This window comes from Diadema setosum, chromosome 17, assembly GCF_964275005.1.
Source record: "Diadema setosum chromosome 17, eeDiaSeto1, whole genome shotgun sequence".
NCBI lineage: Eukaryota > Metazoa > Echinodermata > Echinoidea > Diadematoida > Diadematidae > Diadema > Diadema setosum.
The window spans coordinates 30,037,475-30,054,321 of record NC_092701.1 but is presented as its reverse complement, the minus strand read 5'-3'; the positions used below and the strand labels follow the sequence as shown (position 1 = coordinate 30,054,321).

The following is a 16,847-nucleotide window of genomic DNA, read 5'->3' as shown; positions in this document are numbered from 1 at the left end:
TTGTAGGCAAAGTTAAACAAAGAACACATACCATTTTTATCTTTTCACACACCAGACACACTTGAATGAGATTGACCGCAACGAAAATACTGAATGAGGCATGTCGCAGATCGCAAAATACATTCGCACTGAACTCCAATTCAAGAACACTCTCGACAAAACTAAGTCATCTACGTGTATTGTACTGTCGTGTGTGTGTGTGTGTGTGTGTGTGTGTGTTTGTATATATATATATATATATATATATATATATATATATACAGTATATATATATATAATATTTCCTTCTTTTCTTTTTCCTCTTCGATATTATGGCATGGTGGCATAAAAGAAATATCAACTGTGTTGGTATTTCTGTATGTCATTTCTTAACAATGCCGCTCTAATTGCATGTATTTACTGCTATAGCTACGCAGCTAAGTACAAACTAACGTTTATAGCCACAATACGTATTTGTATGAACACGTTGGCCCTACTTCGAGAATTCACCCACTCAATCGATATTCTGAGCGAAGGGAGTGTGTATAAATACCCCCATTGAGGGAATTGAATGAAAGTTCTCCAGACAGTAATATGCAAATATCGTGTGAAAGGGGTGTATTGACGTACTAGGGTATCGGCAAACTCACTGAACCATATAAAGGGGTATTTGTTGTTGCTATATAAACAGATAAAAGCTCCTATATATTACGCAATGCAGACACCTGCATCATCACTTGAGCTCTGCATCTTCGTGTTCACTCTGGAAGACAGAAGGTTGACCATCCGATATACATCATCTGTAGACAGCTCCAACTAGACACCGTGAGAAGCATCAAGCAATTTTACATGTTCTTCGTTGCATTTCATCGTTTAACAGGTGAGACGGAAACGTGTGGTGCGTGTTGAAATATTGAACCAGGCCAACAGTTCCTATTAATCGAGGAAAAGCTTAGCATGTGTGCAAAGGCGTATGTATGTTGTGACGGAGGCAGGGAGTATATTGGTAGATTAAACGTGTTATTTTGTAGAAATATCTCTGTGTTCAGTGTTGCGTATACGTGTACCTTGTTTAGCATGAACAGAATGGTCGCAAAGACATTCATAATCATATTGGTTTCCGTCATCTTAGCATAATTATCACGAAGAATATCTTTGATAAGTAGAATTTCGACAAAAATAATGATAGTTGACTGGTTTCTGTTCGTTTGTCTTATCTAATATGTCATAGACCTGGTGGGAGAAGAGAGTTGTGTATACCTAGGAGTGGCTCGTAACGTCATCACACTTGCATCCATCAAGCTATTCTTGAGTCCAACATCGAGAGATTAGTTCGGTAAGTCATATAAAAATCAAGAATTATATTGATCAGCGTGTTTTAACGTCACATGAATAGGCCCTGCTTTCAGTTATGGGTCAGGTGGTTGTACCTATTACGCTCGATATATAGCTATAATTGGTAGATAAGTATAATAAAAAAAGAAGAAGAAATGAGCAATAACACAAATAATATGATCACTGCTGATTTCGTCAACATGTTTGAGGGTTACTTTAACAGAACTTTGGTCCATGAGTCATGCATAGTTCACGACTTTCATTTCGAAATCTATGTGGAGTTAGCTCGTATACTCATGAGTGCTAATCACATTTCTTTTTCTTTTCTCGGTAGGTTATATGGGCTTAACACTCGTTTGAAAAATGACAAAATGCACATAATATTTTGTGAAATTCATGTCCTACCAAAGAATGCATACTTAGATGACCAGAATGGTCGTTGTATCAGCAGTTGGAACACCATATTTCATTTCATCGTTTTGCATTGAATGCATGAAACATGTTCTTCAATCAACAATTTGGGAACTATACCCAGGCTTGCTACATTTTTTAAGATCAGTTGAATCCATTGCATCATTTTATGCTGATGACAGTAAATTATGATTATATCGTCGCTGGGGCGACAAGACCTTGTATCTGAAATTTTGGTGAAAATGACTTTTTTTTTTTTAAATTAATGGTCAAATAATGGGTTAAGTGATGTCCTGTTCAAATCCCTACGGTCTCTTCCAAAAATAAAGCCACCACAGCATGTCAAAGGAAAGGCTTTTCCATTCGCCATAGTGCTTTGGCCGCCATGTCTTTTTTTTTTTTTTGGCTCTCCTGAACATTTGACATTTTGTAGATACGAGGTGTTGTTGCCCCAGCGACGATATATATGTATATGTATATATATATATATATATATATATATATGTTAATACAAACTAGTTAATCGTGTAAAAGAGAGATCAGATGCTCATTATTTGCACTACAGGATTTAAAGGTTGTGATCATGACACTTAAATCGATGGTTGAATATGTCAGAAAATGGAATGATCTATGTTTGTACAGACGAATTAGACTGTGGCATCTCTGTTGAGAATAGTAGGTCTTTATTTTTGATACTTCGACAATATAAGCATCCTAATCACTGTTGTTTATTAAATCAAAATATTTGGCTTCACGCACTTGCAAACGAGTCTTATCATTTGAAACAGTTATTGTGTGTCATAGTTATCGTTGTGTGTATATAGTGTAAGCGAATTACGAACTCTGTTACATAATCTTCCAACAGATCCAAGCATACTGGAAATCCGAACATCGTTTGTGCCTCATTAACCGAGGAAAGCATCAGTGCAAGAACATGTAAGTATATCAGTACATATGAAACATGTATGTGAAATAGGGTAGAAAGAGTTGTAGGAGACCATGTTCAACGCTGTGAAATATGAACAACGGTAACAAACAGTGACATTTTGCTTACAAGTGCTAATCGAATACTTGATACAGGGTGTTAAGTTCGGCGATGAGCTATGGGTTCCTGTGTCTATCTGCGTGTATAATCATGTTTCTTTACGTCATTATGAAATGCACTGACTTGTAATCTTTCTCTAAAGTATTTATACAATATTATTACATCGCAACATTAAAGGGAAATCCGTATTACAACCCACATCTTTTTACATTGTACGCAAATATAAAACCCAGGTTAACGTCCCTTCTTTGCCTTGAACGCATGCAGGCTTAGGTGATACATGCAATATTGTATCCCGCAGTAGGGCGCTCGGATCCTGCACAGTCATCCCAGGACATTAATGCACATTGTTGTTGTTATTTTCTCATTGACCCAAACATAAAATTACAACTATGGTGTGTAATTTGTCTTTTTTTTTGTCTTTTTAATCCACCTTTGCATTTCACCTCTCGACATCTAAAATATATTTCGATTCTTTCGCTTTAAATCGGTGTTTGTTCGCTTTATTTTGTTTATGTTGTTTATGACGCTCTCAAAATTTAGTATAGATTGTTTCAAAGACATGAAATGATATATAAATTTATAAATATACATATATATATATATATAAATATACATATATATACATATAGATGCATACATATGAGGTACGCGGTGTGCTGTCCACAAAATAATTTGTTTAAATCATATTAAAAGCAACATTGGAAGCGAATTACAGTTGTACTTAATTATTCATAAGCCGTGATGTAATGCGTTTAAGCATCCTGATATCATACAACCTAATATGGTATGTGACTTGAAGCGTGACATTAACTCCATCCACTCTCAAAAAGGGGCGTGGCCTACTTTATTTCAATTGATTTGATTGGCTGCTACAAATGAAATGAATCATCTGAGGATCTATAAGAAGGTGACTCAGTAGGGTTTCATCTCAGTTTGTCGTTTGGCAGCTATACTATTCGCATCGTGGAAGATTTGTCTTATCACAAAACGGCGTGGTTCTGCTCTAAAGACACACTGTGAAAACAGATTCGTGTCCTTTCGTACATGATACACTGTAAGTTGGCTCATGACCTATGATGTATCAGTATATTCATGCTGTGGTTTAATGTTTCTTTGAAGTAAAATACGCTTTCCACTCTTATCTTTACAGCTTATACGGGAGAGAAGTTCTTCTATGTCCATTAGCCAACACTCCTATCATCATGCCTGCCATCACGGAAACCATCAACTGTCACACATGCGGAGCAGTCTTCCAGCACTGGACAAATCTGTATCGCCACAAGAGGATCTACCATCCAAGTGATAACCATACTCATCACATGTGTGATATCTGTGGAAAGGTATTCAGTCGACGCGATAACCTGTTGAGGCATACGAAATTTCATACCTCCGCTGTGGAGAAAGCAGGATGCCGGAAGTGTGAAGTCCAACTGTCTCAAGAAAATGATGTACGGCGTCACGGACATCCTAATCACCGACCTCAAATGTACGCTTGCGAAATTTGCGAAAAAGAATTTACTCGGAAAGACAATTTGGTTCGACACCAAAAGATTCACGATGCTGACAGCGGCAAGACCGACGACTGCAGGGCGACACCACCCCAAACAGACACCGACGATAACACATTACCGACTGAAGCGGATATCCTTGCAAAGCATCGGAAACTGATACAAACTTATTCACGGACATCCAACAAGGTGCGACATCTTTTTAATTTTGAACTGGCAAGCTTTGATGACGAGGAGATGAAACAGTTGGCGAGACAAGTGTTTGACAAACAAAGGACGGCATTCAAGGTGAACGTGGCATTTGGGTTCATCTTACGGAATAACGAGACGGGGGAGTTAAGATATCACTACGCCTCTACCAACAATCGATTATTCCCTGCTCCCCATCAGATCACGGACCAAACATCTTTCGATTCCTTTTTGAATGACCTCGAGAAAGCGGACTACCTCGAATACGCGAGACAACAGAGACCAAATTCAAAATGGACCGTCCAGCGCATCACCAACCTGTCATTTTACATTTACCCATTGCGAGATTTCCCCATCGGATGCCAAAGAGGTTCTCTACCCGATTACATTATTCGGAACAGATCTATCCTTGACCACTCTCTGATGAACCTTGATGAGAATACCAACCTGTGCTTCTTCCGTTGCCTGGCCGCCCACTTACACACGAAGAAGAGGAGAACTGAGAGATTGACTCTGAAATATTACCGACGGTACACATCGGAGTCACCGAAGTCATTTAAAGGTGTCAAACTCAGTGAACTGGATGAAATGGAACAATTGTTTCATGTAAATATCGTGGTATTTGAGCTGGCAAAGACGAACGAAGATGACCCCAGAACAGGGAATGAGGAGGAGAAGGTCGTCGCACGAGTCATCCGACGAAGTGTCAAGAGATATGACGACACTATGTACTTGAATTTGTACAACGACCATTTCAGCTACATCACGGACATCCAGAAATACTCCAAGCGCTTTGAATGTAGAAAATGTGGTAAGCTATGGAAGCGCTCCGGTAGACTGGTTCGCCATGAAGCTTCATGCGAAAGCAATGGTACTCGGACTGTTTATCCTGGAGGAGTGTACGTCACACCACCTACTGTCTTTGAGGAGTTGGATGGAGAAGGAATACATGTAATGCAAAGTGACCGCTACTTCCCTTACTTCGCCGTATTCGACTTTGAATGCTTTCTGAGGTCCCTCCAAAATACTGATAACATGGAGAAAATGGAACTCTTAAACGAGCACGTCCCAGCCAGCGTATCCATATGTAGCAACGTACCGGGCTACGAATCTCCCCAGTGCTTAGTCTCTAATGGTGACCCCGCTGCACTTGTAGCAGACATGGTCGCCTATCTCCATGAGATTAGTAGCGGAAGTAGGGAAATCATGGAAGAGCGTTTCCTACCAATCTTCCAGATGATCGACCAGAAGATAGAGACCATGAGAAAATTGGCGGACAACATGAAGCCTACGCCCACTGGCCCTGAAGATAAAGTCATCCCAAAAGTCAAGTTCTTGACGAAACTGAAACATCGCCTCACTGGTTTTATGCAAGAATTGCCCGTCTTGGGTTTCAATAGTGGAAAGTACGACATTAACACCATTAAGAAGTACTTGTACCCGGCACTCTTGTCATCCGACCCCATCACATTCGTCGTAAAGAGGAACAACAACCACATGACTGTCAAGACTGAAAACCTCAAATTTCTCGACATTCTCAACTACCTGGCTCCGGGGTTTTCTTATGACTCATTCCTGAAAGCCTACCACTGTGCGCAAAAGAAAGGGTTCTTTCCGTATGAGTGGTTCGACTGTCTCGATAAGCTAGACCATCCCACATTACCTCCCCACGAAGCCTTCCACACATCTCTCAAGAACGGGAATATCTCAGTCGAAGAGTACGCGTACTGCCAGCAAGTGTGGACGGAGAATGGCATGAGTACCATGCGGGACTTCCTTGCGTGGTATAACAACAGAGATGTTCAGCCATTCGTCGAAGCCGTGAAGAAAATGATCTCCTTCTACAGTGAGAGGGGCATCGACATGTTCAAGGACGGTATCTCGGTGCCTGGGCTCACGATGAAGTATCTCATGAAAGCTACCCCACTCAATACTCACTTCAGTCTTATCCATAGAAAAGACGCTGATTTGTTCCAAGCCATGAAGAAGAATCTTGTCGGTGGTCCTTCGATAGTCTTCACCCGCTACCACGAGCAAGGTGTCACCAAAATACGAGGTGGAAAAATATGTCAGAAGGTGGTAGGGTACGATGCCAATGCGTTGTATTTGTGGGCAATTATGCAAGACATGCCCACTGGACCCTATGTACGTCGCATGTCTGACCAGCAATTCAAGCCGAAGACCAAACTTTCCATGGCGCAGGAATGGCTCACGTACGAGAGCTACACAAATGAGATAACCATTCGACATGCTGCAAACAACACGGAGAAGAGAGTGGGACCCCGTAATGTCCCAGTGGATGGATATTGCGCCGAGACAAACACAGTCTACCAGTTTCAGGGATGTTGGTGGCATGGCCACGATTGCACTTTGAATGCTGGGAAAGACTATAACGTTAGAAGGAGACGTTCAGTGAGAGATCTGTTTACTGAGACTCAAGAGATGAACGACTACATAAGGAAGTGCGGCTATAATCTTGTAGAAATGTGGGAATGTGATTACAGAAGGAAACGGAAATCGGACATTGGTCTGAAAAGATTTCTGGCTCAATTTCGCAGACCACTTCATAACAAAGCGAAGATGGCCGAGGACGAAATTATGAACGCAGTTATGAGCGATAAACTATTCGGTGTCATCGAATGCGACATCCACGTTCCCGAAAGCATGAAACCCGTGTTTGCAGAGATGTGTCCTATTTTCAAACATGCGGATATCGGTATGGCTGACATCGGTGACTTCATGAAGACTGTGGCGGAGAAGCATGGTTTCATGAAAACAGCAACACGAAGTTTGATCGGCAGCATGTTCGGCGAAAAGGTGATGATCATCACACCCCTCCTACAGTGGTACATTAAACACGGTCTCGTCGTCACAAAGATTCATCAGGTGATAGAATACACTCCACAACGCTGTTTCCAACAGTTTGGCCAGGCCGTGTCGGATGCTCGTCGAGCAGGAGACAGAGACAAAGATCAGTCCATCATTGCCGATACGATGAAACTGATTGGCAATTCTTCCTATGGGAAGACTATCACCAACAAAGAAAAGCACCGGGACATCAAAATTTGTGACTCAACCGATGCATCGAAGTATATCCAAGACATGAGATTCCGGGATGTGGAACCCATCGCTGATGACTGCTTTGAAGTTGAAATGGCTAAGAAAACCCTCAAGGAAGATTTACCAATACAGATCGGTCTGTTTGTCTACCAGTATGCCAAACTTCGCATGCTTCAATTTTACTACGACTTCCTGCTGAAGTACATCGACCCCGCCGACTTTGAAATGTGTGAGATGGACACGGACTCCGCTTACTTAGCTATCTCCGCTGAGACTGTAGATGACGTCATCAAGCCAGAGTTAGAAGAAGAATACCTCAGAGATAAAGCTAACTGGTTCCCACGTGATGACACTCCAGAGCTGGCCAGGTATGACAAACGAACACCGGGTCTATTCAAGGTGGAGTGGCAAGGAGATGGCATCATCGCCCTGTGCAGCAAGACTTATTACTGCTTCGGACACCGATGTGGAGACAAGTACAGTTGTAAAGGGATCAACAAGCGACAGAATGACATCACGAGGCAGCTATACTTGGATGTCCTAATGAGCGGCCAACCAGCATCTCGCAAGAATACCGGATTTATCGTTAAACAGAATGGCGTCTTCACCTACAATCAAGCCCGAGTGGGATTCACCAACTTCTATCCCAAGCGTAAAGTGCTCGACGACGGGATTACGACGACATACCTAGACTTATAAACAATAGCAGCAACACCTTCATTGGGGAACTATATATATATATATATATATATATATATATATATTATACATGTATATTCAAAGAACCAAGATGAGGCAGTCTAACAAGTTTAGTCCATTTTGGCCCGTTTAACGAAGCAAACTATACACATGTACAGCAAACCTCTAGTTTACCGTGTAAGTAAAACAGGAGAATATTTACTGAGAATAGGTAATGTTATTGCTATTCTGATGTATCGCCTAAAGTGACATGGTACTCTCATTTCTTGGACCAAGATATCGGGTTTTCGTTTGTCTCTGGAAGAAGCACTAATGACATACTGACTGTTCAATCAACTAATTTACAGTAAAGATCAAAGATATGATCTTATTTAACTGATTTTCATTGTAATGTATGCCTGATATATCATGTCGATTTGCTAATCAGCTACTTCTGATGGCTCAGAAAGCTGCTTCTCTCAAAAGTTTCCTTATAACTTTGCATTTATCTTTATAGCCGTTTAATTCTGTGTTTTACAATATTAGCTTTACAATTTTTCATAACTATTCATTAGGTGACATGCAGCTTTCATGATGCTTCCTTCCAAAATATGACCGGGGGATTCGATACTTCTTGCGTAAGTAAATCAACGAATCTGTTGACTGATTCGTACAAAATATTGTGTACAGATTATGCTCAGTTGTTGTTGTTTTGTTTTGTTTTTCCTCCACATTATATGTACAATTTAACTGGATGTCTTACGATATGATGCGTGGACAACAATTCAACGTGACTGGAAATAAAGGCACGTGACAACGTGTTTTTACGAAAGGAAAACAAACGCTTCTGTGTCCTCTGTCATTGATGTCTGTATTCATGCGACGAGTTGTGATTGAGTGGGTGAATTCTCGAAGTAGGGCCAACGTGTTCATACAAATACGTATTGTGCTATAAACGTTAGTCTATACTTAGCTGCGTAGCTATAGCAGTAAATACATGCAATTAGAGCGGCATTGTTAAGAAATGACATACAGAAATACCAACACAGTTGATATTTCTTTTATGCCACCATGCCATAATATCGAAGAGGAAAAAGAAAAGAAGGAAATATTATATATATATATATATATATATATATATATATATACAAACACACACACACACACACACACACACACACGACAGTACAATACACGTAGATGACTTAGTTTTGGCGAGAGTGTTCGTGAATTGGAGTTCAGTGCGAATGTATTTTGCGATCTGCGACATGCCTCATTCAGTATTTTCGTTGCGGTCAATCTCATTCAAGTGTGTCTGGTGTGTGAAAAGATAAAATGGTATGTGTTCTTTGTTTAACTTTGCCTACAAGAATTGATTATCCTTATACCTTTACTGTTCATGTAGCTCGTGTTTTGCACAAGCTGCGCATTAAACATCATTAGCCCGGCGCCTTTAAAGACCATATTTTCCATTCATCATTATTGAGACGTATTTTCAGTTAATACAACATGTTTAAACAACAGAACACAACATCCAGGTCATTTTCCTTGGACGTTATTTCTATCGCTGACACTGACCGATTTGGTACATTAAGTCCGCAATCTCTGAAAACAAGCAATAACATAATAACATTTCAACTATAATGTACGATACTTCACGTTTTTTCGTTTCACTATTGGTTGTCTTATCCTGAGATGTCAAGTATACTGTACGATACTAACGAGTGTATTTCTTTGACCCTCTTCCGTTGCGAGGCTGTAATTACCTTATACTGTACTCGTCGGTAAAGACCATTGACATTGTCGTCTGCGTGTGATGTACAATCATTGCCCAGTCATGCATATGCACAGTAAATAACATGGTCCCTCTATCCCGGCATTTAATTTTGTATCACGGGTAAAATAACTCGTTTATCGCTGTATAATGTTGTTGACAACATAACAACACAGTGTATAGTACTGCAAAATAAAAAGGCGCACAGTCTCCATATCCGGCATTATCAGCAGATTCGTTAAAAAATATCAGCACTTGCGTTACAATCATCGTTATGAGTTCTATTTTGTTAATGCGGCCACACTGCAGCTGTCAATCGCTGCTTAAATGGAACATTCCTGTAATGCACGAAACATTGATCATTGCAGATAAAACATATCAACGCAATAAGATGAATGTCTAATCGAGTGGCACAGTCTGTCAACAGCGTTCACTTTAACTCGTAGTCGGGCAATTCCGTAAAATAGTAAACCTCAACGTCAAAATTTCAACATCGTCAAATCACTGCAAGTAAGATATCATATCAATCGTCATAGATTATATTTTCATGGACTTTTTTTTATTTCAATTTGTTATGTGTATTTTAAGAACTACGGGTTTTGTAGTCAGAGGCTAATTTTCCTCTCATTTTCAGTAAAAAAATAACCAAAATATACTTTTGATTTAGCTCTTGAAGAATTCAGAACTACACAACTCTTATATCTTGCCAATAAGGTTGAAAGGTACACTTTTCAATTATTAATCAAAGAAAACCCCCAGTCTTTTTGTTTTTTAGTAACAATTTTCCCAGGTTCGACCACTTTGCTGATGTACGTCCGACACCGTGAACATACATTTTTTGATATTCACACTAATCTGAAGCGAGATAAGATATATCACTTAGGATGTAAAGTAAGTTTGTCATAGGCAATGTAACCAACATCAAAGGTCACTTGTATGCTTTGTCAAAACTGAGATATCATGGTGTTGGACGTACACTTTTAATGTACGTCCGACACTGTGTACGTCCGACACCATATTGTCACTCCAGTAACCCCTTCAATTTCAATTTTATCAGACATGGCACAGCTAAGTTTACACCTTTCTTCATTATAGAGTATTCTGCAAATGAATTCATTATAAAATCAAAGCAAATAATCGCACTATACATAATTATGAGGAATTTTTTAACAGTCAACTTATAAAAGAGATTTGGAGCATGCAGTTCAATACAGTTACAGCATGCCTGCCAACAAGGGTCGGTGTCGCTAAAAATAGATCAAGCTGAACTAGGTACTTTGATTTTTTTTAAATTGTAGTACCCCAATTAAGGGTAATGGTATTCAACAGAAAGCAGAATTCAGCACCTGATTTGCAGAAAAGCTTGAATTGCTGAAAATTTTTTTTTCTGTAAACAATCTTTAAAATATTTTACACAAAAAGTTTTACTGCATGGCTAGCCCCTTTAATCAGGGAGGTGAGAGAAAATTTTAGTCTCACTTCCCTGCTTGAATCCAGCATTTTGTATTTGAAAGTCATTGATTGCATTGCTCTGTTCTTTAAAGGACAAGTTCACCTCCATGCACGGGCATTAGTGAAAGTTTGAGGAAAATCGGACAATCCATTCAAAATGTATGGATTTTTGAAGTTTCTATGCAGTCACTGGCGGATGAGAAGACTACTTTGGTTATGATGTCACATGCATAGAAGGATATAAAGAAAATACACAGAGAATTCACAAAATTTAATTTTTTTATCAATACACATTCTCCCAATCTGTCACTGATGAATGTGAAAGGGGTGGTATAGTTTTGGTTGACATTGATTGGGGATTCAGATTTCAACTTTTTGTGAGATAATTAAAAACCACTTACAGTGTATGAAATATTAAAGAGCATATAATTCTAAGAGAAATTCAAAGTTTTCTATGAAAATTGTTTTTTTGAAATGACTTAGATGTCAAAAAACCAAGAAAAGCAAATTGGTCCTAATAAAAGTTGGGTCCCACCTTTTACTATTGAAAAGACATTTTGTTTTTGGATACCCCTGCCATTTCAAAGCCAATTTCCATCAAATAAACTTAAATTCTTCGTAGAATTGAATGTTATTCAATATTTCATAAAAGGTTTCTCGTTATCTCACAAAAAAGTTGGAAACCTGAACCTCATCTCAACGAAAACTAAGTGTATACCATCCCTTCAAGTGTAATATTATTCCCACTTCCTTCTCAGAGAGACAAGTCAAGCGCTCTTTTTTATTATGCGAGAAAGGTGAAAACATGTTCAATTTTCTTCATATTTTCTTGTTTAACACATCATAAGTTGTAACAGTCTTCCCATCCAGTGATAGCAGCACTGAAACTTCAAAAATTCCTAACTTTTCAATAGATTGTCTGATTTTCCTCAAACTTTCACTGATGTGGAGTGATTGCTATTGCCACATTTCCTCAATTCACATGAAGATGAACTTGCCTTTTGATAGTGCCAAAAACTGGTGCCCTAGAAACACAGACTGACAAAGTACAATTGTACATATAGATTAGTAAGTTGTATTATTAGACTTTCTTCTCTTGAAATTCAGCACATACATGAATGCTGCTGGTTAGGAAAGAAAAGGGCATGATCCACTATTATAATATATATATTCAGAATTGGTGGAAAGAAAAGCATGTGTGCAATGTGTTAAAGATTGACACTTTTTTTTTTTTTAATATTTCAGGACTGTAGAATCTGGGTACATAATGTGCATGCAATATGCCATATGGGATATTAAAAGCAGCCTTGTTCAAATCATTCTTCATAATATTCTGTGTAAGTCACATGTAACCTTAAGTAGTATAGGTGTAATGCAATAATTGCATATTCTGGAAATTCTTTCAGCTTTCCTATTAATCTTAAATTTGAACAAATATTGAGGCGTTATTCGTTATTACTGTTGGTCAAAAATATAACATTTGAATTCTTATGCGTACATACTGATGCACCTATCTACACACACTTAAGTGCTATGGTTGCAATTCAAATAAACAAGTTTTATCAATCACTGGAATGATAGTGAAGTGTTTGTTAATCTCTCCTATGTAAGCTAGGCAGCTACAATTTGTATTTCTACTAAAATGGCAACATTACATTGATCACGCAGTGTCTCTCAAAATACATTGGAGAATATTCATGTACATGTACTTACATTGCAAATTAATGAATTTACATTTTATAGTATCCAGTATATAATATAAAACATTTTCTGAAGCATGGATAAGTAGAATTTATCTGTTCATGGAGTTTATGATTTAGGGTCTTTACAAGGGCTGTACAATATGTATAGTACAGTATGTACATAGTAGGTCTATAAAAAGTTCACTTACATTGATCCCAAATAACTTTAGTTTTATTGTTGTATTTTGGCATTTAAATCACAAAGGCCACAAGTTTTTATTTTGAATGTTGAGCTGTGATTTTTTTTTTCAAAGATTTTGAAGTTGGCTTGATATCAGATTAGACTGTTCTCTTGTTCTATTATGTTTTGACTATTGTTAATCTTTGATAATGCAAAGAAATTTTCAAAATTGTGGATTTTTCAAACTTTTTTTTGGGTAATTTACATCAATGTGCATTTGGAAAAAGAAGTAAGAATAAAAGAATAAAAGAATTCATCATTGCTTTTGAATGAATTCAATTTGTTATGAGTACAAATGCTTTTGATACAAGGAAAATTTGACCATTTTTTCTTCAAAATTGGAAATTACATTTTGGTGTTGGACGTACGTTTCTGATTTTCTCAATTTTACACACTGGTTGAAATGAAGATAGTAAATTCCAGTGAATGTTCAATATATATGTCTGCATGGAGTATTACCTTATGAGTCTGAAATATGAATCATTACTTGAATATTCTTTGTACTTCCGAAAATACGGAGTGCCGAAGCAGTGTCGGACGTACTCTCTGAAAATTTCACACGAGTACGTCCAACACCGTAAAATGTACGTCCGACACCGACATACTTTGATGATTTACACAACTTTCGGAACAGATTTATATATAATGCTGGTATATGTTATAAAGCTCAATCCTTCATACAATCAAAACTAGTATCAGTTTTACTGTAAGCCCTCACACATCACAGACTTTTGAACATGAATCTTCAATGTTGAAAAAGTCATTTCGTGCGCGTACGTCCGACACCATGGTATTTTTAACACATAACTCCATAATGAAACGAGGTACCACCATAATAATAAGTGAGTTTATAGTACTACCACCTTTACACATCTTGCACACTTAGAAACATATATGCCCCCTTTGACAATAAAAATCCAGGCCTTCAAAGTGTCCGAAATGTACGTCCGACTTTACGGAACTGCCCAGTCACAAACTTAAAGCATGTCACGTGACTGTCCATGCATACACCGATCGTAAGTTCCCCACATTTTTACTCTAAAAATAATGGACATCGGATGAAAGCACTGTTTGCGAGGATCTCGTTAGTTCTTCCACCATAACATGACTACTATTTGCGGGATAGCTGCGGATAATTTTTGATTATCCCATATTTGTAATGAAATGAGATGCTGGTCTATATGGTTTACCTGCTCAGACGTCTGCGATCCTGGCGATCTGTTTGTATACATCCTATTTAGACACCTCGAGAACACGTCCCAACGTGTCTCATTCACAAAAGGCACTGAAAGGAGAGGTTTGCTGTGACGTCACGCCCGCGCTGTCCTTCTATTTCGGACACTTTGACTGCCCATCAAATAATGAAAGAATAGAGGGTGAACGGGTACTGCCGATCGATTTTGTCTGTAGAGCACTTTCTATAGATAACTGGGATGGAACTGTTTTGTTGTCACCTTTACAAGAATGACAAACCTGACTGACACTCATTTCCTTCGTTGGTTCTCTTAGCCGCTTTGGTTGGAAACTCTGTTGGAAGGACCACTACGTCGAACATGTAGACATTTTCATAATATCTGATTCAACACCTGCTGAACAGCCACATTGTAGTGATAAAACAGAGATGAGCTCGTTCTATCGTTCCTCAAGAGGAGTATTAAATGCGAACCAATCAACACATATCTGAACAACAACGGCAACAAGCGGGTTTATCAGTCACTACTGAACTTTTAACGTATAACCTGTAACCATAGCAACATCAACAACCTTGTGACGGATTCGGAACATGACGGGAGAAAGCCTCAAAAATTTTCAAGCCCTTTCACTAGCGGAATGTATATATATATGTATATATATATATATATATATATATATATATATATATATATAGTAAATACATATAAAATCACATAATATGTGTGTATATATCCTCGGAGTGGTATACATAACTGCGAGTGAGATGCTGGGTGTGTAAACCTACACCCCAACAGACTGGAATTACAATTCTAGTATTGTGATAAAACGACGAATAGAAATATGGAATAACTTTTCAGCAAGAAACACTATAACCATCATCGATGGTCTTTCATGGATGAGACTGTCGCACCTTAAGAAGACAATGATTTAGGTGGTATAAGAGACACATATCTTGCGTCATCAGGAACCTCATCGTGATTTCTTTCTCAACTACATCTTTGTTGTTAGCCCGCGATGAATGCTTTCATTGAATATCATTCATCGTTGTGTATCTGCGGGAGTGTTTGCTAACAATGTCAACGCCAGCTAGCTGTTTCGGAGTACAAACCATTTCATCGTGCCAAATGGTAATCGCTATAGAGGAGTTGCTATACAAACAAAAGAAAAAAAATCATACTTTAACGTGCATGAGATGCAACTTCTTTTAACCGTTACGTCCAAAATGGAATATCCCTTGCTGCCAAAGATGAATAAAAAACAACGACAACATGACATATCGGAAATGACTATTTCACAACGCAACACGACATTCAGTCAACACTCCTAACCAGAAGCATTATTGCAGTACCATCATTCATTATTCATACAGTATAGATTTCACTCATCAATCCTGGCCAACATAGCTGTGAAACAACATCGCAGCACTATACCAGTGTACATGATGATGTAACCCTACTCTTCTTATTTCTGGTGACAATACCATAACCCATGCGCTCAAATAAAAAAAAAAGTGAGAGAGAGAGAGAACTGTCTCAAGTCCATCAGTGTACAGTCACCGACCGTCTCAGTTCAGCGCACTCTCAGTCCGCGGAGGATCCTCACTCCTATTGTTCTTGAGATCCTCAGTCCGCAGAGGATCCTCACTCCTATTGTTCTTTTTGAGGATCGCTATTGTTCTCTAGGGGATTATCTATTGTTTTCCGCGAGTGATCCTCAAAAATTTCCCTCCAAATGGCGGTCAAATGACCCTCATATACTACTGGCAATACTCTTCGAATAAATGGCCACAAAACAAACTTCCTTTCGCTCTCCGAGTAAAGCCGCTTACGGACACTTTCCTAAAGCTGCAACCAATGCATGTTTATCCCAGTCCCCCTTGGTCCAAAGAACATCCCAATATTGACTTCTCTCTTCACAGCTCATGTCCCAAGACCGCCCTCCCTTCAGCGCAACATCAAACTGCTCTTCAAACCATAAAGACCACATATTCAAACCACCTGACAATTTACACTGACGGTTCCCATGATCCCTCCACTAACTGTTCTGGCATTGGAATTTACGTACCTCACTATCGTCATGAAATAAGTGAAAGGGTTTCACCCATCTCAATTTGTCGTACAGAACTGGTAGCAATTCTTCTTGCACTATCATGGCTGGAATCCTCTCCCCCTCTCAGAGCTGTTATTTTCTCAGATTCTCTCAGTGCCTTGACACTTTTGAATAACCACACCTCAAATATCCTTGACCTTCCCAATGAAGTCCTTCTTAAATGCTCAAATCTTGTAATGAATGGGTG

The 16,847-nt window shown here is 38.7% G+C and overlaps 1 protein-coding gene across 1 annotated transcript; it reads left to right on the top strand.

Moving 5' to 3' along the window:
* The first annotated feature begins 3,975 nt into the window (after positions 1-3,975).
* Positions 3,976-8,229, top strand: LOC140240586 (uncharacterized). The gene has a single exon (XM_072320347.1). The coding sequence runs from the start codon at positions 3,976-3,978 to the stop codon at positions 8,227-8,229; it is 4,254 nt and encodes a 1,417-aa protein (XP_072176448.1).
* The last annotated feature ends 8,618 nt before the right edge of the window (positions 8,230-16,847 follow it).